The sequence below is a fragment of the Oryctolagus cuniculus genome, chromosome 13, assembly GCF_964237555.1.
Source record: "Oryctolagus cuniculus chromosome 13, mOryCun1.1, whole genome shotgun sequence".
NCBI classification, from domain to species: Eukaryota; Metazoa; Chordata; class Mammalia; order Lagomorpha; family Leporidae; genus Oryctolagus; species Oryctolagus cuniculus.
Genome location: NC_091444.1, coordinates 51517748 through 51536224, shown reverse-complemented (window position 1 = coordinate 51536224; position 18477 = coordinate 51517748). Strand labels below are relative to the sequence as shown.

The 18477-nt window shown below is 41.1% G+C and overlaps 1 protein-coding gene across 2 annotated transcripts in view; it reads right to left on the bottom strand.

Moving 5' to 3' along the window:
- Window positions 1-315: 315 nt before the first annotated feature.
- The window catches only part of DISC1 (DISC1 scaffold protein), a 354676-nt gene continuing 336514 nt past the window's right edge, over window positions 316-18477 (bottom strand). Inside the window, exons 12-13 of one of the 2 annotated variants that reach the window (XM_008268257.4) lie at window positions 10817-10934; window positions 316-588 (exon numbers count right to left, since the gene is read on the bottom strand). In XM_008268257.4, coding sequence (XP_008266479.1) covers window positions 449-588; window positions 10817-10934 — 258 coding nt within the window. In that variant the 3' untranslated portion in view covers window positions 316-448. Of the gene's footprint in view, window positions 589-9724; window positions 10935-18477 lie in introns of those variants that run through there. The other variant, XM_051821450.2, reaches the window with a different exon arrangement.

Below are 18477 nucleotides of genomic sequence, written 5' to 3'. Positions count from 1 at the left end.
TCATTTTGGTTTCCTTTTTACAGGTGCTTGAATTAGAAAGCATTTTCCTTGTAGCACAAAGCAAATGGTACAGGAAAAAAAGATGCTTCTCCAACAGAATTGATCCCAACTTTCCTCTTCTGGGGGCTGAAATGAAAACATTTTTGAATCCTGTGTAGGGCTCTCATGCATGACGTGGTAAAGGAACCTCTGAATGACATTTAAAAGGAAATTCAGCTCATCACCCCCCATCTCCTTATTCCAAATTGCAGACTCCCTGATCACACCCACCACCCCGACCCCGGTCCCCTGCCAAGAATAAATGGTGACCACCTTACCACTGGGAGCCCGCTGGACTCCACATTTCCATAATTGATTCAGACATATTGGTTATGCTGGGGGGGATACGCAGTTTCCCTGAGTTTGCGCTGATGACGTGGTGGTCCCCTCCTTCCCCAACCCCCTCGTCTCAGGCCTGTGCTTCCCGGACACCAGCTGTTGTGCAGGAAACTGCAGCCTCTCTTTCTCTTGCCTCCTTTTCTGGCTGGAGCTGCAGGATCATGACCTGCAGCGTCTCCTTAACCATCTGGAGCTGCCTCTTGAGAGACTGTGGGCAAGTGGTTAAGGAGCACGTGGGAAGGTGACCATGCCCTCCCAGCCTCCCAGGGAGCTGGCGTGCGCCAGCAAGCCTGCCGGAAGCAGATGGGCCCAGTCATCTAATTGCAGTTTCAAATTCTTCCAAATTGTAGGAATTAAATATTAATACAAATTTTACACTTCTCCTTTTAAGAATGATTGCAATTTCTACGAGGCCTGAGGTTATTAACTTTCTTAAGTGGGGTTTCAGAACGGAAAAGAAAGTCTGCCCTTAGATTGAGACAGATGGTTGACTCATGCTCAATGATATGTGGTGAGACACTGTAATTCCTGCTAAGCCTCAACCTGAGGTGGGACAACCGTCAGATACAGTACCATGAGAGCAGAAAAGGCAGAATACTCAAAATCAGAACCTCCTGGAGAAATCCCGGGGCCACCATAGGTACAGAGGGTTAGACTGGACTAGACCTAGAGTCATGAACTATGGTGCTGTTCATCGTTAACTAGCTTTGTCAGCGTGTACAACCCACTTTGAACTTCAGTTTTCTCATGAAACAATGACTTCAAAAGCTCTCTAGTTCCTAACTTGCCGTCATCTGCTAGGATACTCCTGGGTACTAGTAAGGCTACTTGAGATTTCTTGGAATGCAGGGAGCTTTTCTTTTCTGGGTTGGTGGGTTGGAGGTTGGCTTTTCCTTAAACTGATGATTTCTTAATGTCCTAACTCATAAAGTTGTTTCTTACACAGAGAAAACAATAACCACAGAGAACTTAGCAAATTGCAATATGGAACAGATAAGACTCTCATTCTCTTAACAAATGGGTTCTCTTTTTGGTGTTGAAGCAGGGGAACTTTTAACTGGCACTGGTATTTCTGCCCATAAGTAGATCCTTCTGCCCTTTCCTTTGTACCTGTAGGCAGAACAACTTTACGACAAACATAGGGAGAGAGGTGGTCAAATAAATTCAGCCTCATCTGATGGGGATGAAGGGGGAAAGTAGAGAGACATGGACACCACTTCAATACGGCCAAATCCTCACATGAAATCAGAACACTCAAAAATGAGTCGATCAGACGTGAAGGACAGCAAAAGCTTCCAGAAAGGCAGCGTGCAGAGGCCTAAGTGCTTCTAGACCATCTACACTGCAGTGCTGTTTTGCCCAGGTACAATGTCAATGCAATGTCAAGGAAAAGAGACACCCTTGGGTTATGAATGAAGAAAGCTTTTCCTTTCTTTTTTGAACAGAGACTCCAGAGGATCCTGGGGATTATGCAAATGAACCTCTTCTGAACGGAAAGCTGAACCTCTTGGAAAGCTCTGGGCAGAGTTTTTCATCATCTTGCAGCTTCACCAGATTCCAACATTTGTGTAATTTACATAGGCTTACTATGGTATTTTACTTCTTGCACCCAAACTTGAGGGGAATGACGGTGGGCTGGGCAAGTGCAAGGGAGGAAAAAAGCCAATGCTTATCTTTTTATTCTTTTTAAAGATGCTTTGTTTTCCTCCATCTCTTTGAACAGCTTTGCTAATCTTTAGTGAAAACACATACAACTTTACACAAGCAAAAGCATAAGTGGTCCCAGACTAAAAACCAGGATGCAATTTAATCACAAAGTTAAGCTACATTTACAAAGAGCAAGCACACAGCTTAAGCAGTTATAAATCCTGGCAAGCCCCTGAGATTTAATTACCTTTGATGTGCAGGATGGGACTACATGCCTCCATTTGTAACCTGTTAAATGATGACAAAGGATTTTAGAGAGTGAAATTAAAACAGATTATGATGCTTCTTAAAAAAGAAAATAAACTCCTAAATCTTCTGGCACTGGCAGAAAAAACTGAAAAGATTTTATAAAAGAGAGGAGCAGATGTTCAGCCTAATGGTTAGAATACCTGAGCCACACACTGGAATGTTTGGGTTTGATTCCTGACCAGTTCCTGACTCAAGCTTCCTTTAACGTGGAACCTGGGAGGCAGCAGGTAATGGCTCAAGTAATTGGGTCCCTGACATCTACATAAGACCTGGGTTGAGTTTCTGACAGCAAAAAGGGTAGAATACTCGAAATTGGAAAGTCACAAAATATGGTTTATTGACCATCATTATGGTTCCTTGACCATGAATGATAGCTGTTTGCCCAGGCTCAGCAGTTATGGGCATTTGGAGAGTAAGCCAGAAGATAGGTGTTCTCTCTCTTTCTCTCTCTGATTCTGTTTCTCTCTCTCTCTTTCTGTTTCTATGCCTCTCAAATAAATCAAATTTAAATCAGGAGAGGAGAGGAGAGAGAGAAGTCGACAAAAGAAAAAATATGCAAGAATGGAATAACTAAATTAACACACTGGCCCCTCACAAGACAGTCTCTATTAATACATCCGAAAAGTAGTATTTGAGGAAGTAAGTCCCCAGTGAAACTGGGAAAATAATTTAGTACTTAATTGTCCCACTTATGAAATGCAGAATCACCTATCTTTTTCACAGTACTGGGGTTAAAGGAAATATTTTTCCTTATGGGAGTATAATAAATTTGGTGTTTCATGAGATCCAAAGTTTATTTGCTAATAAAAGAAATACAACAAAATCTTTACTTAATGTATACTAAACTGATCTTCTGTTAAAAAAAAAAAAAGAAGAAGAAATTAGCAATTCCCAACTTGACTCTCACTGGGATTATTTTTTTTTATTTTTATTTTTATTTTTTTTTATCTTTTATTAAATGAATATAAATTTCCAAAGTACGACTCATGGGTTACAATGGCTTTCCCCCCCATACCGTCCCTCCCACCCACAACCCTCCCCCTTCCCACTCCCTCTCCCCTTCCATTCACATCAAGATTCATTTTCGATTATCTTAATATACAGAAGATCAGCTTAGTATACCTTAAGTAAGGATTTCAACAGTTTGTTCCCACACAGAAACATAAAGTGAAAAATAATAGATGATTTTTTTTTAAATGATGATGAAATCAGATCAGACCTATTGTCATGTTTAATCTCTCACTGGGATTAAACATGACAATAGGTCTGATCTGATTTCATCATCATTTAAAAAATCATCTATTATTTTTCACTTTATGTTTCTGTGTGGGAGCAAACTGTTGAAATCTTTACTTAATGTATGCTAAACTGATCTTCTGTATATAAAGAGAATTGAAAATGAATCCTCATGTGAATGGAAGGGGAGAGGGAATGGGAAAGGGGAGGGTTGCGGGTGGGAGGGACGTTATGGGGGGGAAGCCATTGTAATCCATAAGCTGTACTTTGGAAATTTATATTCATTAAATAAAAGTTAAAAAAAAAACCAAAAAAAAAAAAAAAAGAAATACAACAAATAGGCTCTAAGTAAGACTAGGCATCAGAAATTCCAGAAACAACATTTATAAGACTTTGAAGTATTAACAATTAAACTCATGTTTTTATTTACAAAATCTCTCTAACTGACGCCCTGTATGATTTCTTACCAAGTGGGAATTCTAAAACATTTTGAATACATTGAGATGGAAGAGAGCCAGGGTAAAATGTGGAGAAGAAAAACAGGTAGGTAAGTTGCAGGATGATTTGTATGGAATAACTTTTGATCTGAGCAAAGGACCTGAAAGTAGATCCTCAGGTTACTGCGAAGAAGACTGGGACAGAGTGTTTTCCTTTGGAGAGATGAGGGACTTGCTTTTGGATGTAGTAAGTTGGAGAGGACTTCCTGTCAGCCAAGAAGAAAAGCTGAATGAGAAAGAGCAGTGAATCAGGTGCTCAGGGAGAGATCAGGGTTAGAGATCTGCACTTAAGAGTTTCTGCTGAAACATGGTTTTTGTTTTTGTTTTTTTTAAGACTTAATATTGAGTTGTCAACTTTATTCATTTTAATTTATTTCAAAGAAGAGAAACAGACACAGATGAACATACATAGACTAAGAGAGAAGGCTTCCATCCACTGGTTCACTCCCCAAATACACAAAACAGCTGGGCCTGGAACAGGCTAAATCCAGGCATCTGGAACTGAATTTGGGTCAGTCACTGAGTGGCAGGAACTTGGTTACTTGAGTCATCACCTGCTGTCTCCCAGGGTGTGCATTAGCAGAAAGCTGGAATTGGAAGCAGAGCCAAAACCTGAATCCAGGCACTCCAGTATAGGATGTAGGCCACTCAGGTGTCTTAACCATGTGTCAAATATTCACCCTAAAACATATTTTAAAACATTTTCCCAACATTTTCTCACTGAATTAGAGAAAAGTAAATTATCCCATTTGATATATCTACCCGAGATCTTAAGTATCAAGTAAAGGAGTGGTGGAATTAAACTTTTTGTTCTCTAATTCAATAAGTCAAATGAAGTCCATTTATATATTTGGCCTTTATTTTTGTCTAAATGCTGAATAGAGGCTGGCATTGTGTCAGAGTGGGGGAAGGAGCAGCTTGTGATGCTGCGTTCTGTAGCGGAGTGTCATCTCAAGTCCTGGCTGCTCTGTTTCTGAGCTAGCTTCCTACTAATGCACCTGGGAAGGCAGTGGGGAGATAGCCCAAGTACCTGGGCCCTTGCCACCCACGTGGGAGACCAGGATGAAGTTTCTGGCTAGCGTTGGCTGTTGTGGGTATTTGGGGAGTGAACCAGCATATGGAAGAGCTCTCTATCTCTCTCTCTACTTACCTACCTACCTTTCAAATAAATACAAAAATCCTTTTAAAAGTGCTGAATAAAGTAAAAAGTATTGGAGTTTTAGGCATCTGTAATAAAGGTGCTTACTACATCTAAGAGCAAGAACAGGTGTCCAAGAAGTGGACTGAGCCTTATGATGTCTGCGGCTTAGGAACCTGAATGCATAAGTGTGAAGATGCTCTGTAACAAATATGCCACCGAGGAACCATAGGATCCAGAAAAATTTGCACTTTAATTACAATAATGGCACAGGGATTGACATCCCAACATCTTTTAAATCGCTGTGGATTCTAAGCCCATGTAAGCAGGGAAGACTACTTACATATGAGGCAAATGTATAACCTGGTGAAATGTCTGTGTTTCCAGTTAATAAAGGAGTAAGGCAGCATGATTTCCACGAATAAAGTGGTAAGGCAGTATTTCCACTTAGGGCTGCCATGTGTGAAAGATCCTAAAATTCTTTCAATGGATTCTTTCAATTTTTATAAGAAAATAGTTGAGTGTTTTATCACCAGTGGGGTTTCCCAGTGATCATTTTGATGGCTTAGTCAACACTAGATCTTCAGTTTATCTAACTGACTTTGGTTAAAAAAAAAAAAAGTGCATCCTTTAGACTGTTTCTCAATTTACATTACTTCTTCTTATCAGCATTTGTTTATTTTTAGCCACCATGGCTATAGTATGGGAAATTTATTTTCACAAACAAGCCAGAGGCAAGGATCACAATCATTCATGAGCAAAAAGAAGGTCTTGCCCCCCACAAGACCTGTCTCAAAGGATTGGATGCTTATGCCGGGGAGCTCTTTGTGTTGCCTACTGTGTGCTATGACCATGTTGTTTGGAAAGCCCCAGCTCTCCATCCACTGTGGCTTAAATCTTCCTTTTCCCTGTAAAAAGTCTAGGTGCACACCAAAGAGAACCACTGTGGCCACTACACCTGCATCAGTCCAGCACACCCATGCTTTAAATAGCAGCTTCCTGGGCAGTTGATATTCTTTTCTTTTCTTTTTTATTTGACAGGGAGAGTTATAGACAGTGAGAGGGAGAGACAGAGAGAAAGGTCTTCCTTCCGTTGGTTCACTCCCCAAATGGCCACTACGACCAGTGCTGCGGCAATCCAAAGCCAGGAGCCAGGTGCTTCTTCCTGTTCTCCCATGTGGGTGCAGGGCCCAAGCACCTGGGCCATCCTCCACTGCTCTCCTGGGCCACAGCAGAGCTGGACTGGAAGAGGAGCAACCGGGACTAGAACCTGGTGCCCATATGAGATGCCGACGCAGGATTAACCAAGTGAGTCACGGCGCCGGCCCCTGATTTTCTTATCTATATAATATGTGAATGCAGCCCACCATCCTTCTAGCCTCTCTTCCAGCTGGTCAGCTCTAGGAGTGAAAAACATTTCCAAGGAGGCAGGGAAATCCCCCCACCCCAAACTCTTGTTACCTTTGTTCAAGCTGAAAATGTGAACGTTGAACCACACAGGGGTGTTTAAGGGGCTGTGGTCTTGTGCATGAGTCTGGATGTAGTTAAGAATATTCACATGCCATCAAGCACCACCAAAGCTAATCAGTTGGGCATGATGCATTCCAAATAAGCAGAGAGAATAGAATTCCATAAGGGCTTTCCTGGACATGGATGTAAATACTACCGCAAATAGAATCAGCCTGTCCCCATCTCGTCTATGACTCAGAGCCAGGCTGAGCCGCCCTGAGGGCTTTTACACCCGCCAAAAGTATGTACAACCCAGGGTGCTTCTTTACCTTTGCAAGTGTGTTGCAGAAATTGAAGGAGGGAATCAAATGAGAAAATTCTTGCTCAAGAAATCCACCTAACTTAGAAGGTTTACAGTGGAAGCCTTTTGAACACCAAGGAGCCATTACTTATAATCAAAATACTTTCTCCAAAGTATAGTTGCTAATTAGGACCCAAAATGACTGTGAAATTGCATGAGGGAGTCAGACTAATGTTAGCTCCTGGAAATTTTGGCTTGCCTGGCTGCGAAGTCGCACCTCCTGTCCTCTTCTCAGACTCTGGGCGGGAGCCTCCTCCATGCCGCCAGTTCTCCCAATTAATGGTGCAGAATTCTCCGACATTCAGTGCCATGGTAGCTGGCAGGTTTGGTCATGCAACATGTCATTTAGTGAGCCTGTCAGCATGATGAAGAGACGTGGCCTGCTTTTCCCCCCTCTTTGGATTTGTCAATCACTATATTCTTCATAAAAATAAGGGACTCCCAGCAGAACGCCTGTAGTTCTAGTATGAAGTGAGGACGCCACAAGTACCAGTTTGGAAAGTTGACCTTGTTACCAGTCACTAACCCACCCATCTACTGATGCTACATTCTCATGAGTTCTGGCAAAGCTCAGAGCCTTCCACAGGAGGAATGAACATCCACAGTATCCGGGGTCCGAATCTTCCAGACATGGGAGTATGCTATGGGCTTCCATTAATCATGTTCCAATGTGGACTTAGATTAATGACATGCACTCAGTCTCATATGCACAGTAGGTGCTGGCAGCACACCTAATGGAATCAAATCAGATTTTGCACTCGCTGTGCGATCCTTCCGTATTGTTGGCAGCAAGCTGTTTCTTTCAATGGCACTCAGAATTGTGTCTTTGATCAAAAATGAAAATACAAACCAGTCAGTGTTTGGCTGTAGGATTCCTCTGTGAATCTCTAGATTAGTTCTAATTTGGAACAACAGCTTTTGTTTGTGTAGGGCAGGCTCCACAGAGCCTTGTAAATACATCCATCTTAGGGCACAGTGTTCCACTTAAATCGAAGTGCCCCTTTGTATGAGTTCAAAGATACCTTCTATGTATTGACTCTGAATCAGTGACACAGCAAGCCTGGGCTACAGAGAAAAGTCGGTGTGGAATTCTATATTATGGGGTGGATTTTGTTTCTATAGAGGGAGAGACTGACTTCAGTACCTAAACCAGTGCTTCCTAATGCCAATTTGGTATTTCTCCACCTCAGCGAGGACCAGCAGAATTCACAGAAAACATATCTTCAACAAAATACTTCTATCACAGTTCAAAAATTTTAAGTAACTGTATATATATATTCCATGGAAGAGACCTGTCCATTAACTTACAGGAACATCTGCCTCTGGATGGGCCAAATAGTGCCATGCATAGGGCTTGCAGCTGGATGGTCTTGCTCTTGTTAGAAATGACGATGGACCAGCCAAGTAATTTCTAAGGTTTAGTTTTATCAACTGTCAAGTAAGAATAGTAATTCCTATCTATTTACAATAGTTTATTGTAATGAAATGACTTTTAATATAAGCCACTGGTGGTAACTCATTGATTCTATTACAAAACAGTTGAGTCAGCCTCCTTGAAATCTTTTAGGTAAAAATGGGACATTGTTTCAGCTGTGACAAAGATGCTAAGAACTATAAGACAAATGGACTTGGACAACATAGTTTTCTATCTAAAACCAAGCACTTACAATAGGTAAGGACTATGTTAAACCTACATTGTGAATTCAGTCTTGTTTAATCCCCATAAAAACCTGAAAGGTATGTGTCGTGATCTCAATGTTACACATGAGATCATGATGTTGAACAGGGTTTATCATTTGTTTACGCTGCTGCTGCTTCTGGATCTGGTTTGAATTGACTGTGGAAAACTTAAATGGATCTTTTTTAACACTGCTGGGCTCCTTCTCAGTCTCCTCTACTGTCTCCCCAGTCCTAGTGAGGAAGACCCAATTCCCTAGAATGACACCAAGCTAGGAAATGTCAAAACAAGAAACCAACACAGAGCCAGACTGCAGCTCCCAAACAGCTACCTGGTCCCACAGAGGCCTGAAGCACATCATACTCAGAACCCATCCCACTTGGGGGGCTGCAGACTGGGAACTCTTTCACAAGCTTTGGCTCTTTATAGTGGGTTGCTGTCATGTGCCCAGCTAAGGATGGTCACTTGCTGGATGCCAGGCCCCTTGAGAAGTACCCAAATATGTGTGACCCCCAGGATACAGAATTGACAAAAGTGCCACATTTCTTCTATTGCTTCTTAGGGGAAATTTTCTATTAACAGTTTACACAGTAGTTTCATAAGAGGCCAGAACTTATGAAGAAAAGAATGGTTGCTTTTAAAATTTTCTACCCTGAGCAATGTGAAAAATAATTGATGATTAATTTGGGGAAATATTCTGCTAAGCTTATTTTAAAAATTCTTTTTAAAATATTTATTTTATTTACTTGAAAGGCAATTATAGAAATGGGGAGAGGGAGGGAGGGAGGGAAGGAGAAAGGGGGGAGAAGGAGGGAGGGAGGGAGGGAAAGAGATAGAGAGGGGAACTCAATAATGATCTTCCACATGTGTGGCCCGGGCCCAAGGACTTGGGACGTCTTCTGCTGCCTTCCCATGTGCACCTGCATGGAGCTGGATCAGAAGCAGAGCAGCTGGGACTCAAAGTGGTACTCATATGGGATTCTGGCATTGCAGGCAGTGGCTTAACCCACTGTGCCACGACACTGGTCCTATTTATTTATTTAAAGATTTATTTTATTGCCTTGAAAGGCACAGTTACAGCAAAAGAGAGGAAGAGACCTGCTAAGTTTAATAAGCAAGGTCAAAGATTTAGAGTTACAACAAGGAAGGAATTACAGTTTAGAATACATCATTAAACTATGTTCCTGAATACTTGTGACCAAGATTATTAATCCTTCTCCATTTCAAGGTACTTACACACACACACACACACACACACACACACGAGTGTAAGAACTGGAATTCTAAATTAAGACAGCAATGAAAGCAAAGTCCAAAATAGTTACCTTTCCTACTAACATGTTCAGTAAAAATCATGCTACCAAATACAAAGAATGAATGAACAGGAAAGAGGTGGTTTTTTTCCCCCAGAAAAAAGTCAATTTTTGATTGAGCAACTGAAAATATCCAGATGGTGTTGCAAATCCCTTCAACCTTCTGTGTACCTGCCCATCTACCCTCAAAAACTGCAGGCACAGATCAAAACAGGATGACGAGCTTTGTATGGATGCCTTCCTAAGCCAGTATATTCTCAGGCCATCTTGCACACTGGCAGTGAGTTTTGATGTAAGCATTTGCGGATGTTTTCTGCTAAGAAAATCCTATCATTAGGAATCAGAAAGGAGTAGATTGAACCCAACTCTTGTGTACATGGTTAGAGATGGAAAACAATGATCAAGGTGCTGTTAGTTTTGATATTCCACTGGTCCTTACATGGCAGTACTGAATGATAAAGTGATTCAAAGTTGGATTTGGGTTGCCTGGTATAGATAAAGACCCTAGAAAATTAAACCAGCCACATGCTTTGTTATACCTACTGAAAACTGCATTGTGCTTAGGTATTATTGTATGTATATATGAACTTTGTAGCTAATTTTTAGTGGTCAGGTTTAATAATAAGACATATTGAATTGCTCCCCCAACAACCAGAGGGAAAGCACTGTATATTCAAGTTGGGTTGTACTATAAGTAACAGCAGCATCTATTTGTTTCCATCTGCTGAGTCATGGAAAAATCATGGATTTGTAAACATCTTTCTTTTACAAAATAACCTTGCAGGTGCTTCTATAAGATGAAAAGGATATGAATGAGATCCTCATCATGACTGTAGATGGCAGTGTGAAGTTGATCTTCTAAGTACAGTAACTTCTTGCCTATGGCTTCACATTTTTCTTCAAGTTCTGCAGAAACAATGTGAGATTCCTGATGAGAGACAGAGAAAAAGATTACACGTAAGCTATGGATTTTTCAAGGCCATGAACACAATACACAAGGGGAAGACTTCCCATAGAAGCTCCTCCTGCTTCTGCCCCTTAATCTGAATCAGGCTAGAGCCTTTGTCTTCCTTGGAGATCATTCTTGGGAAGACATGAACTGATTCCAAGTCATTACCAAATCATGGGCTGGCTCTGCATAGCTCCACAGGTCACCTCCTATATCTGGTCACCTCAAAGTGCTGCTTCCAACATGTCAACCCTCAAACTGGAATTTACCAAGGTAGAAGCCAGAATCTCATAGCTGCATCCATGGGCCAAATCACCACATAAAAAATTAATATCCAGGATCTATTAAGAGCTCAAGAAATTTAGCAACCGTATACTTAAGAAATGGGAAAAGGACATGAACAGGCATTTTTCAAAGGATAAAATACAAATGTCCAACAGACACATGAAAAAATGCTCAGGATCACTAGCCTTCAGGGAAATGCAAAGCAAAACTATAATGAGGTTTCACCTCACCCCAGTTAGAATATCTATCATCCAAAAATAAAAAAAATACTAAATGCTGGTGAGGATGTAGAGAAAAAGTTACCCTAATACCCTGTTGTGGGAGTATAAACTAGTACAACCATTATGGAAGACTGTATGGTGATTCCTCAGAAATCCAAAAATAGATCTATCATATGACTCAGCCATCCTACTCCTGGGAATTTACCCAAATGAAATGAAACCTGCATATTAATAAGTTATCTGTACCCTCATGTTTATTGCAGCTCAATTCACAATAGCTAAGATACAACCCAGATTTCCATCAACTGATGACTGGATAAAGAAAATGTGGTCTACATACCCTATGGAATGTCACTAACCATAAAAAAGAATAAAATCCTGTCCTTTGCAAAAAAAAAAAATGGATGCAACTAGAAACTATTATGCTTATTGAAACAAGCCAGTCCCCAAAAAGAAAAATATCATGTGTTTTCTCTGATATGGAACTTAATATACAGAATACAAAAAATGCATAGGAACACAATGGACATCTTGTTACTTGATTGTTGTTTTTAACTGTTGTTTATACTCCTGTAGAACTGTGATCTTCATATTTTTTACTTGTTGAACATTATGTTTAGTGATACTTTAAGTCTGTGATTATAGACTGGATTGAAATTCTGTTTTTTAAAAAATTAAAAAAAAAAAACAAGTAAAAAGGAAGGAAGGAGAGGAGTAAGGGAGGGATGGGGAAGGAGGGAAATAAAGTTATCTTCTTAGAACTGTACCTATGAAATACACAAAATCTGTTTTCTTTATATTAATAAAATTAACAAAAATAAAACTATCAAATAACCTTAACAAATTAATCTCCAAATCTGTGGAGATATCAATGGAGAAAGCAGGCTGAACTGTAAGAACAGGGGATATTTCTTAAGGACATGAGAATCTAAGAGGACATCAAACATTTATCTATACACTGGCCACAGTCCCTGAAAGCTAGACTCTTTGGAGACTAAGCACAGGGAAGTAGGCATTATTTCTGCAGCCATTGCTACCATCCCCAAGCACTGGAATGCGAGCTCCAGAGGAGCCAGGGTGATGATGTTTTTTCCTACTGCTGTGTCCACAGCTCCTGGCACAGCACCTGGCCCATGGCAGGCACATGATATGACTTTGGTGAATCAACAGTTGAGTACTGAAGCACCCTTCTTTACTCATGTTTCTCCTTCAACCTTGACTTCCACACACCAGCCAGTAAAGCATCCTCCTCAAGTGACTTTCCTGCAGACAGCTGCACTGAGCAGTCTAGACTCCGGCCATGTACACCCCGGCACAGGCTCCCCCATCAGTGGTATCCTCCCTCATCTCTGAAATACAACCTAAGCTTTACCAGCTGGGCAAGCCTCACAGCCTTCCCTTACACAGTCTGTGCCTGTGTTCTCTCCTCTGCTCCTCTGAGAACCACCTTTTCCCCCAGGGACCCCCAAATGACAATCACCACGTGTAATGCTACATCCTCTGCAGCGACTGGAAACCCCTCGCAGGCAAAGGCCATTTGTTAGTCATTCATCCCAGGGTCACAGACTCTTGAAGATGGAGAATAGGTGAATGAGAAAGGAAAAGAGTGAAGTTTACAGTAAAGGGGGAAAATGGAGAAATGACCTCATAATTAAAACTTAACAAGAGGGCGGCATTGTGGGTAAAGCTGCCACCTGCAGTGCTGCCATCCCACATGGGCACTGGTTCATGTTTCGGCTGCTCCACCTCTGATCTAACTCCTTTCTAACGGCCAAGGAAAATCAGCAGAAGATGGCCCAAGTGCTTGTGCCCTTGCCAACCACGTGGGAGACCTGGATGAAGCTCCTGGCTTCTGGTTTCTGCCTCGCTCAGCCCCGGCCATTGTGGCCATGGGGAGTGAACCAGTGGATGGAAGATCTCTCTTTCTCTCTCTCTGACTCTCCTTCTCTCTCTCCATACTTCTGCTTTCAAATAAACAAATAAATCTTTTAAAAAAATGAAAGGTATGGGTAGTATTTCCCAACGGATAGTTAAAAGATTAGAAAGTATGCTAAAAGCATTTTATATAAGGGAAAATATTGAAATATGTATTAAATTTAATTGCAGGATTACTATAAAATCTATGATTAATAGCCAACAATAACAAAATGCTCAAAAGCCCTTAAAAATGAAGCCTTATATAATACCATTATCAGAGTCAATGAATAACAATTAAATCCAGATATGTAATCTGACATCAACTATATTAACTATAGAATGCTTTAAAGTTTATATCCCAAATGTTCAACCATATTAGAATAAATCAATTTTAATGGGAACTGAAAACAACTGTCATAAATATTGGAGAAATCTAGTACACTGTGAGTAAATATATATACAAAAGAAATCTAGTGACAATAATACACAATTTTGAGGACATATGGATACAATTAAACAAGCTTTAATGTGAAACATTCATGAAGGCTTGCTCAAAATTGACGCAATGTTGAGAAGTCAACAGACACATAAAAATCACAGATACATGTATATCTTACTGATCCTGAAAGTAATAATATTATCATTCAAAGGTGTGGAACTAAAAATAGATAAATCACACAGAAGTAGAGACAATGGGCAAGGATGAACACCACAGTCATGCATGAAATAAATGAGATACTAAGAAAAGGAACATCTGGAGAAAATGACTGACAGTGACAAAACCACAAGTCATGCACGAAGAAGAAAAATACAGTGTTAGCAGGAGATTCTATACAACTGAGAACACATTTAAAGAGAGAAAAAATGTAGAATCTGGAAACCAAGGAATGCAAAACATCCTTAAATAAAGTAAAATGATTCAATCTTCATTGTTGGACTATAACAAATATGAAATCAAAGCTGAATAAATAAATTTAAAGTATGGCTTTACATTTTCCTTCCAAAATATAATTCCTGCAGGTCTTCTTTTTAACATTAAACAAATTGATTGTGATGGTGTAGATTCTGGAAAGCAATTTCAGACCAGATAGCAAGCACTTTCAATTTGCCATATCCTACGACCCAATAATTCCACTTTCTGGAATCCATCAAAACAAAATAACTTACATATTTAAATTGGAGTAATTTTTTATAAATCCTTTGTAATATTCATGGGAAAATGTCCATCACATACTCCTAAATTCAAAATAAATACATAAGACTTTAACCAAGGGAAGAAATTAGCATTAGAATTTGGGAAATAGGAAATAACTGTCCAACAATAAAGGGAATGCTTAAGATAACTTCTGGTTCATAAGATTTTTACTTAACCATTAAGATCACTTTCAATATAAGAACACCTAATCATAAGGAAATACTTAAAATAAACATATTAAAATACTATTAATTTGCCGGCGCCGTGGCTCACTAGGCTAATCCTCCGCCTTGCGGTGCCGGCACACCGGGTTCTAGTCCCGGTCGGGGCGCCGGATTCTGTCCCGGTTACCCCTCTTCCAGGCCAGCTCTCTGCTATGGCCAGGGAGTGCAGTGGAGGATGGCCCAAGTACTTGGGCCCTGCACCCCATGGGAGACCAGGAGAAGCACCTGGCTATTGGCTTCGGATCAGCGTGATGCACTGGCCGCAGCGTGCTGGCCGCGGCGGCCATTGGAGGGTGAACCAACGGCAAAAAGGAAGACCTTTCTCACTGTCTCTCTCTCACTGTCCACTCTGCCTGTCAAAAAAAAAGATTTTTTTTAAATAAAAAAAATACTATTAATTTAAGAGGTGATATTATCAGAAAACTTTACTTTTATCATGATTTCCCCTGAATTTCCCAATCTCTAAAATAAAATAAAAAATTACCAGAGACACTAACTGAAAGCATAATGAAAAAGTATGAAAGGAATACATTTGAATTCTTTCAAGTTTTCTTAAAGATTAAAAAGGCACCTAGTAGCCTAAGGAAACAAACTCGGAGAGCTCCAGACACCTCTCATCCAGCAACAGCAGATACAGTGGGAGCTCTCCTTGGCGACTGTTTGCTGAGGAACAGGGTAAGGGAGCTTTATCTGCCTCCTGAACAAACCACCACAGATGGCCCTCTGCACCCACAGGTTCAGCACCCATGGATTCAATTAACTGTGGATCAAAATATCCCTTCCGTCCAAAAAACACTGCGTTTGTACTAACATGTGCAGACTTTGTTCCTTATTATTGCCTAAACAATGCTGTGTAACTATCTACACAGCATTTACATCCTATTAGGTTTCATAAATAGTCCAGAGGTGATTTAAAGAACATGGGAGAATGTGCACAAGTAATATGCAAATGCTACACTATTTTTCAAAAATGGATTTGAGCATTTCGATATTTTGGTATCTGTAGGAGATTGGGGAAGAGTATCCTGGACCTATCTCCCATGTACACCAAGGGGCACCTGGCTTAACAGATGCTGATCCTGAACTAAAAGGATACTGAATATGATCCAGATGACTATTAATTGAGGGACTTATGACTTTATTACGATAAAGTTTGAAATATTGGGAATAGAATTAGCTTAGATTCAAACATTGAGGATTGATAGCTGATGTACAGATTTACATGTTTTTCTCTCTGTATGGGAATCCTATTAGTCCACAGAGGGCAGAGTGAAACCAGAGCCACTGGTATCAGCTGGACAGCGTTGCCAAGATCCTATATATTAGCCCTTAACTTCCAGGGCTTGGGCATAGTGTATTTGTGGCCTCAGCAACATAACCCTTGTAAAACGTTGTCTCTCCACAATCAGGATGCAGAGTCTACTTCTCTCATTGAGCCTGGATGGCTTCTGCGTCTTCTTCAGTGAATAAAGAGAATAAAGACTTAGCAGAAGAGACACTGTCTGACTTTCAAAGACAGGTAATAAAAGATGATACGTCCTCTTAGATCAATCTCCTTGGGACCTGGCTCCTGCATTTAGAGGAAGCCCAAGCTGCATGGAAAGGCCAAGTGTAGATTCCAGATTGAGAACCTTGATAATGCCCTACTCAACAGCCAGATGTGAGAGGCACCAAACCTTCAGATAATTCCAACTGCTTTCATCCAGCTAACATAGGGGCATTGAGGAGCACAGACAGAACTCTGCATTGTTCCCTGTCCTACCTCCTGACCAATAGACCCATCAATAAATGGTTATTTTAATTTACTTTTTAGATTTTTATCTAACATAAAATTGTACATATGTATGAAGTACCCTCTGTGATGTTTTGATACATGCATACATTGTATAATGTTCAAATCAAGGTAAATATATCATCTCCCAAACATTTATCATTTCTTCATGTTGAAACTTTCAAAATAATTTATACATTTCTTTTTTCAAAGAAAACTCTACAGTACATTTCATTATGTAGAGCCATTCTACTATACAATGGAACATCAGAACTTCTTCTAAGTATAACTTAACAACTGTTAGTCAACTTTTCCTCTTCCCTTTTTCTCCCTACCTCCCCAGCCTCAAATAACCACCATAATTAGTTACTATAAGTCACTAAATTAGGGGAAATTTGTTATGTAGTCATAGTGGCTGGAACAGCGAGCTACAGGGTTATGCTACCCAGGATCCTGCATAGATGGATAGGACTGTTACAAAATGATAGCAGGAAGAGCACCCGTGCTGGTCTCTAGTTAGAGTGTTTTCCAGGCCTGCTTTGCTGCTTACTAGAGTGCTAATGTCCACACTTGTCTCATGAGGCTGGGAAGTACAAGCAAAAGATTACAGTGAGTAGCCACTGCCACTTGCCCTTGCTCTCTCATTCCATGGTTCCTAGCTCAATGTTCAAGTTATTAAACAGTGAACATATGTTCTAAGGGAAATATATGTGTGTGTGTGTGTGTATAAATCTAGTGAAACTTTTCTAGAATATTCCTCCCCAGCAATAAGTCCAACATATCTGATCTAGTGATAGCCAGAGGGTCACACTTTGTTTCAGCTTTGAGAGAAATGGCTCTGTCTTTAGTGGCCACTCAGCACAGCAAGGCAGAAAGGTAAGATGCCAACAGATTCCTGTCTCCTGCGTTCTCACACTGGCCTTAGGGCATACTCAGTCCTGGCATGAAGGACCAAATTGCTGCCTTCTTTAAATGGTCACATCTTCCTGCTATACAGAATGGCACAGGCACAAGAGCCATCAAGCAGGGCTGCTTTCTCCCCTGTCGTGGAAGCACCTGCTTGACTACATGCTCTTGGGCCAGCATCTTGAGGCTTTATTCTGCAGAAATTGCCTGGGACCTGGCAGGAGGGTCAGGGGGCTTTGCTGTTAATTCTACACTGTGGGGAGCAGCCCGGACTGGACTGAGTTACTGGAATTAAGACTTATTCTATGCATCTGCTCTCCCACAATATGGCGCTGGGAGAGAGGTAAACAGCTTCTGCACAGCTGCCTCCAGTTCAACCAATAAACTGTAGGACTTGCTCCTGATTGGAGGAGAGCAGCGTACTCGGCGTGTGGGCAGCCGAGTTGGGATTGGCGGAGGAGGACTATAAAGGAGGAGAGAGACCGCATGCACCAGGAACATCTATGGGGAACATCTAAGGGGAACATCTAGCTGAAGGAACACCCGTGCAGCCCCCGAGAAAGCCGGCCGGCGGTGTGCCGCTCCCCTGCGGAAGTGGGGAAAGCGGCCAGGGGGAACTGCCCTTCCACGGAGGTGGAAGGGATAGTAGCCAACCCGGGAAGAACCAGCAGCAAACCCGGGGAGGGCCGAGCAGACGAAAGAACAGCGCAGGGTCCTGTGTCGTTCCTCCATGAAGAGGGGGAGCGACATAATGGTGCCGTGACTCGGATATGAAGCCTAGGCAGGGTTTAGTGTCGTTCCTCCACGAAGAGGGGGAGCGACATAATGGTGCCGTGACTCGGATATGAAGCCTAGGCAGGATTTAGTGTTGCTCCTCCATGAAGAGGGGGAGCGACACTACACCAATTTCTAATTTTATTCTCTTTCATTGCTAAACTTTCATTAAGGAAATGGGAGTTATTGAAATGATTTTACTTGCTTTTCAACTAAGATTTTACTTCTT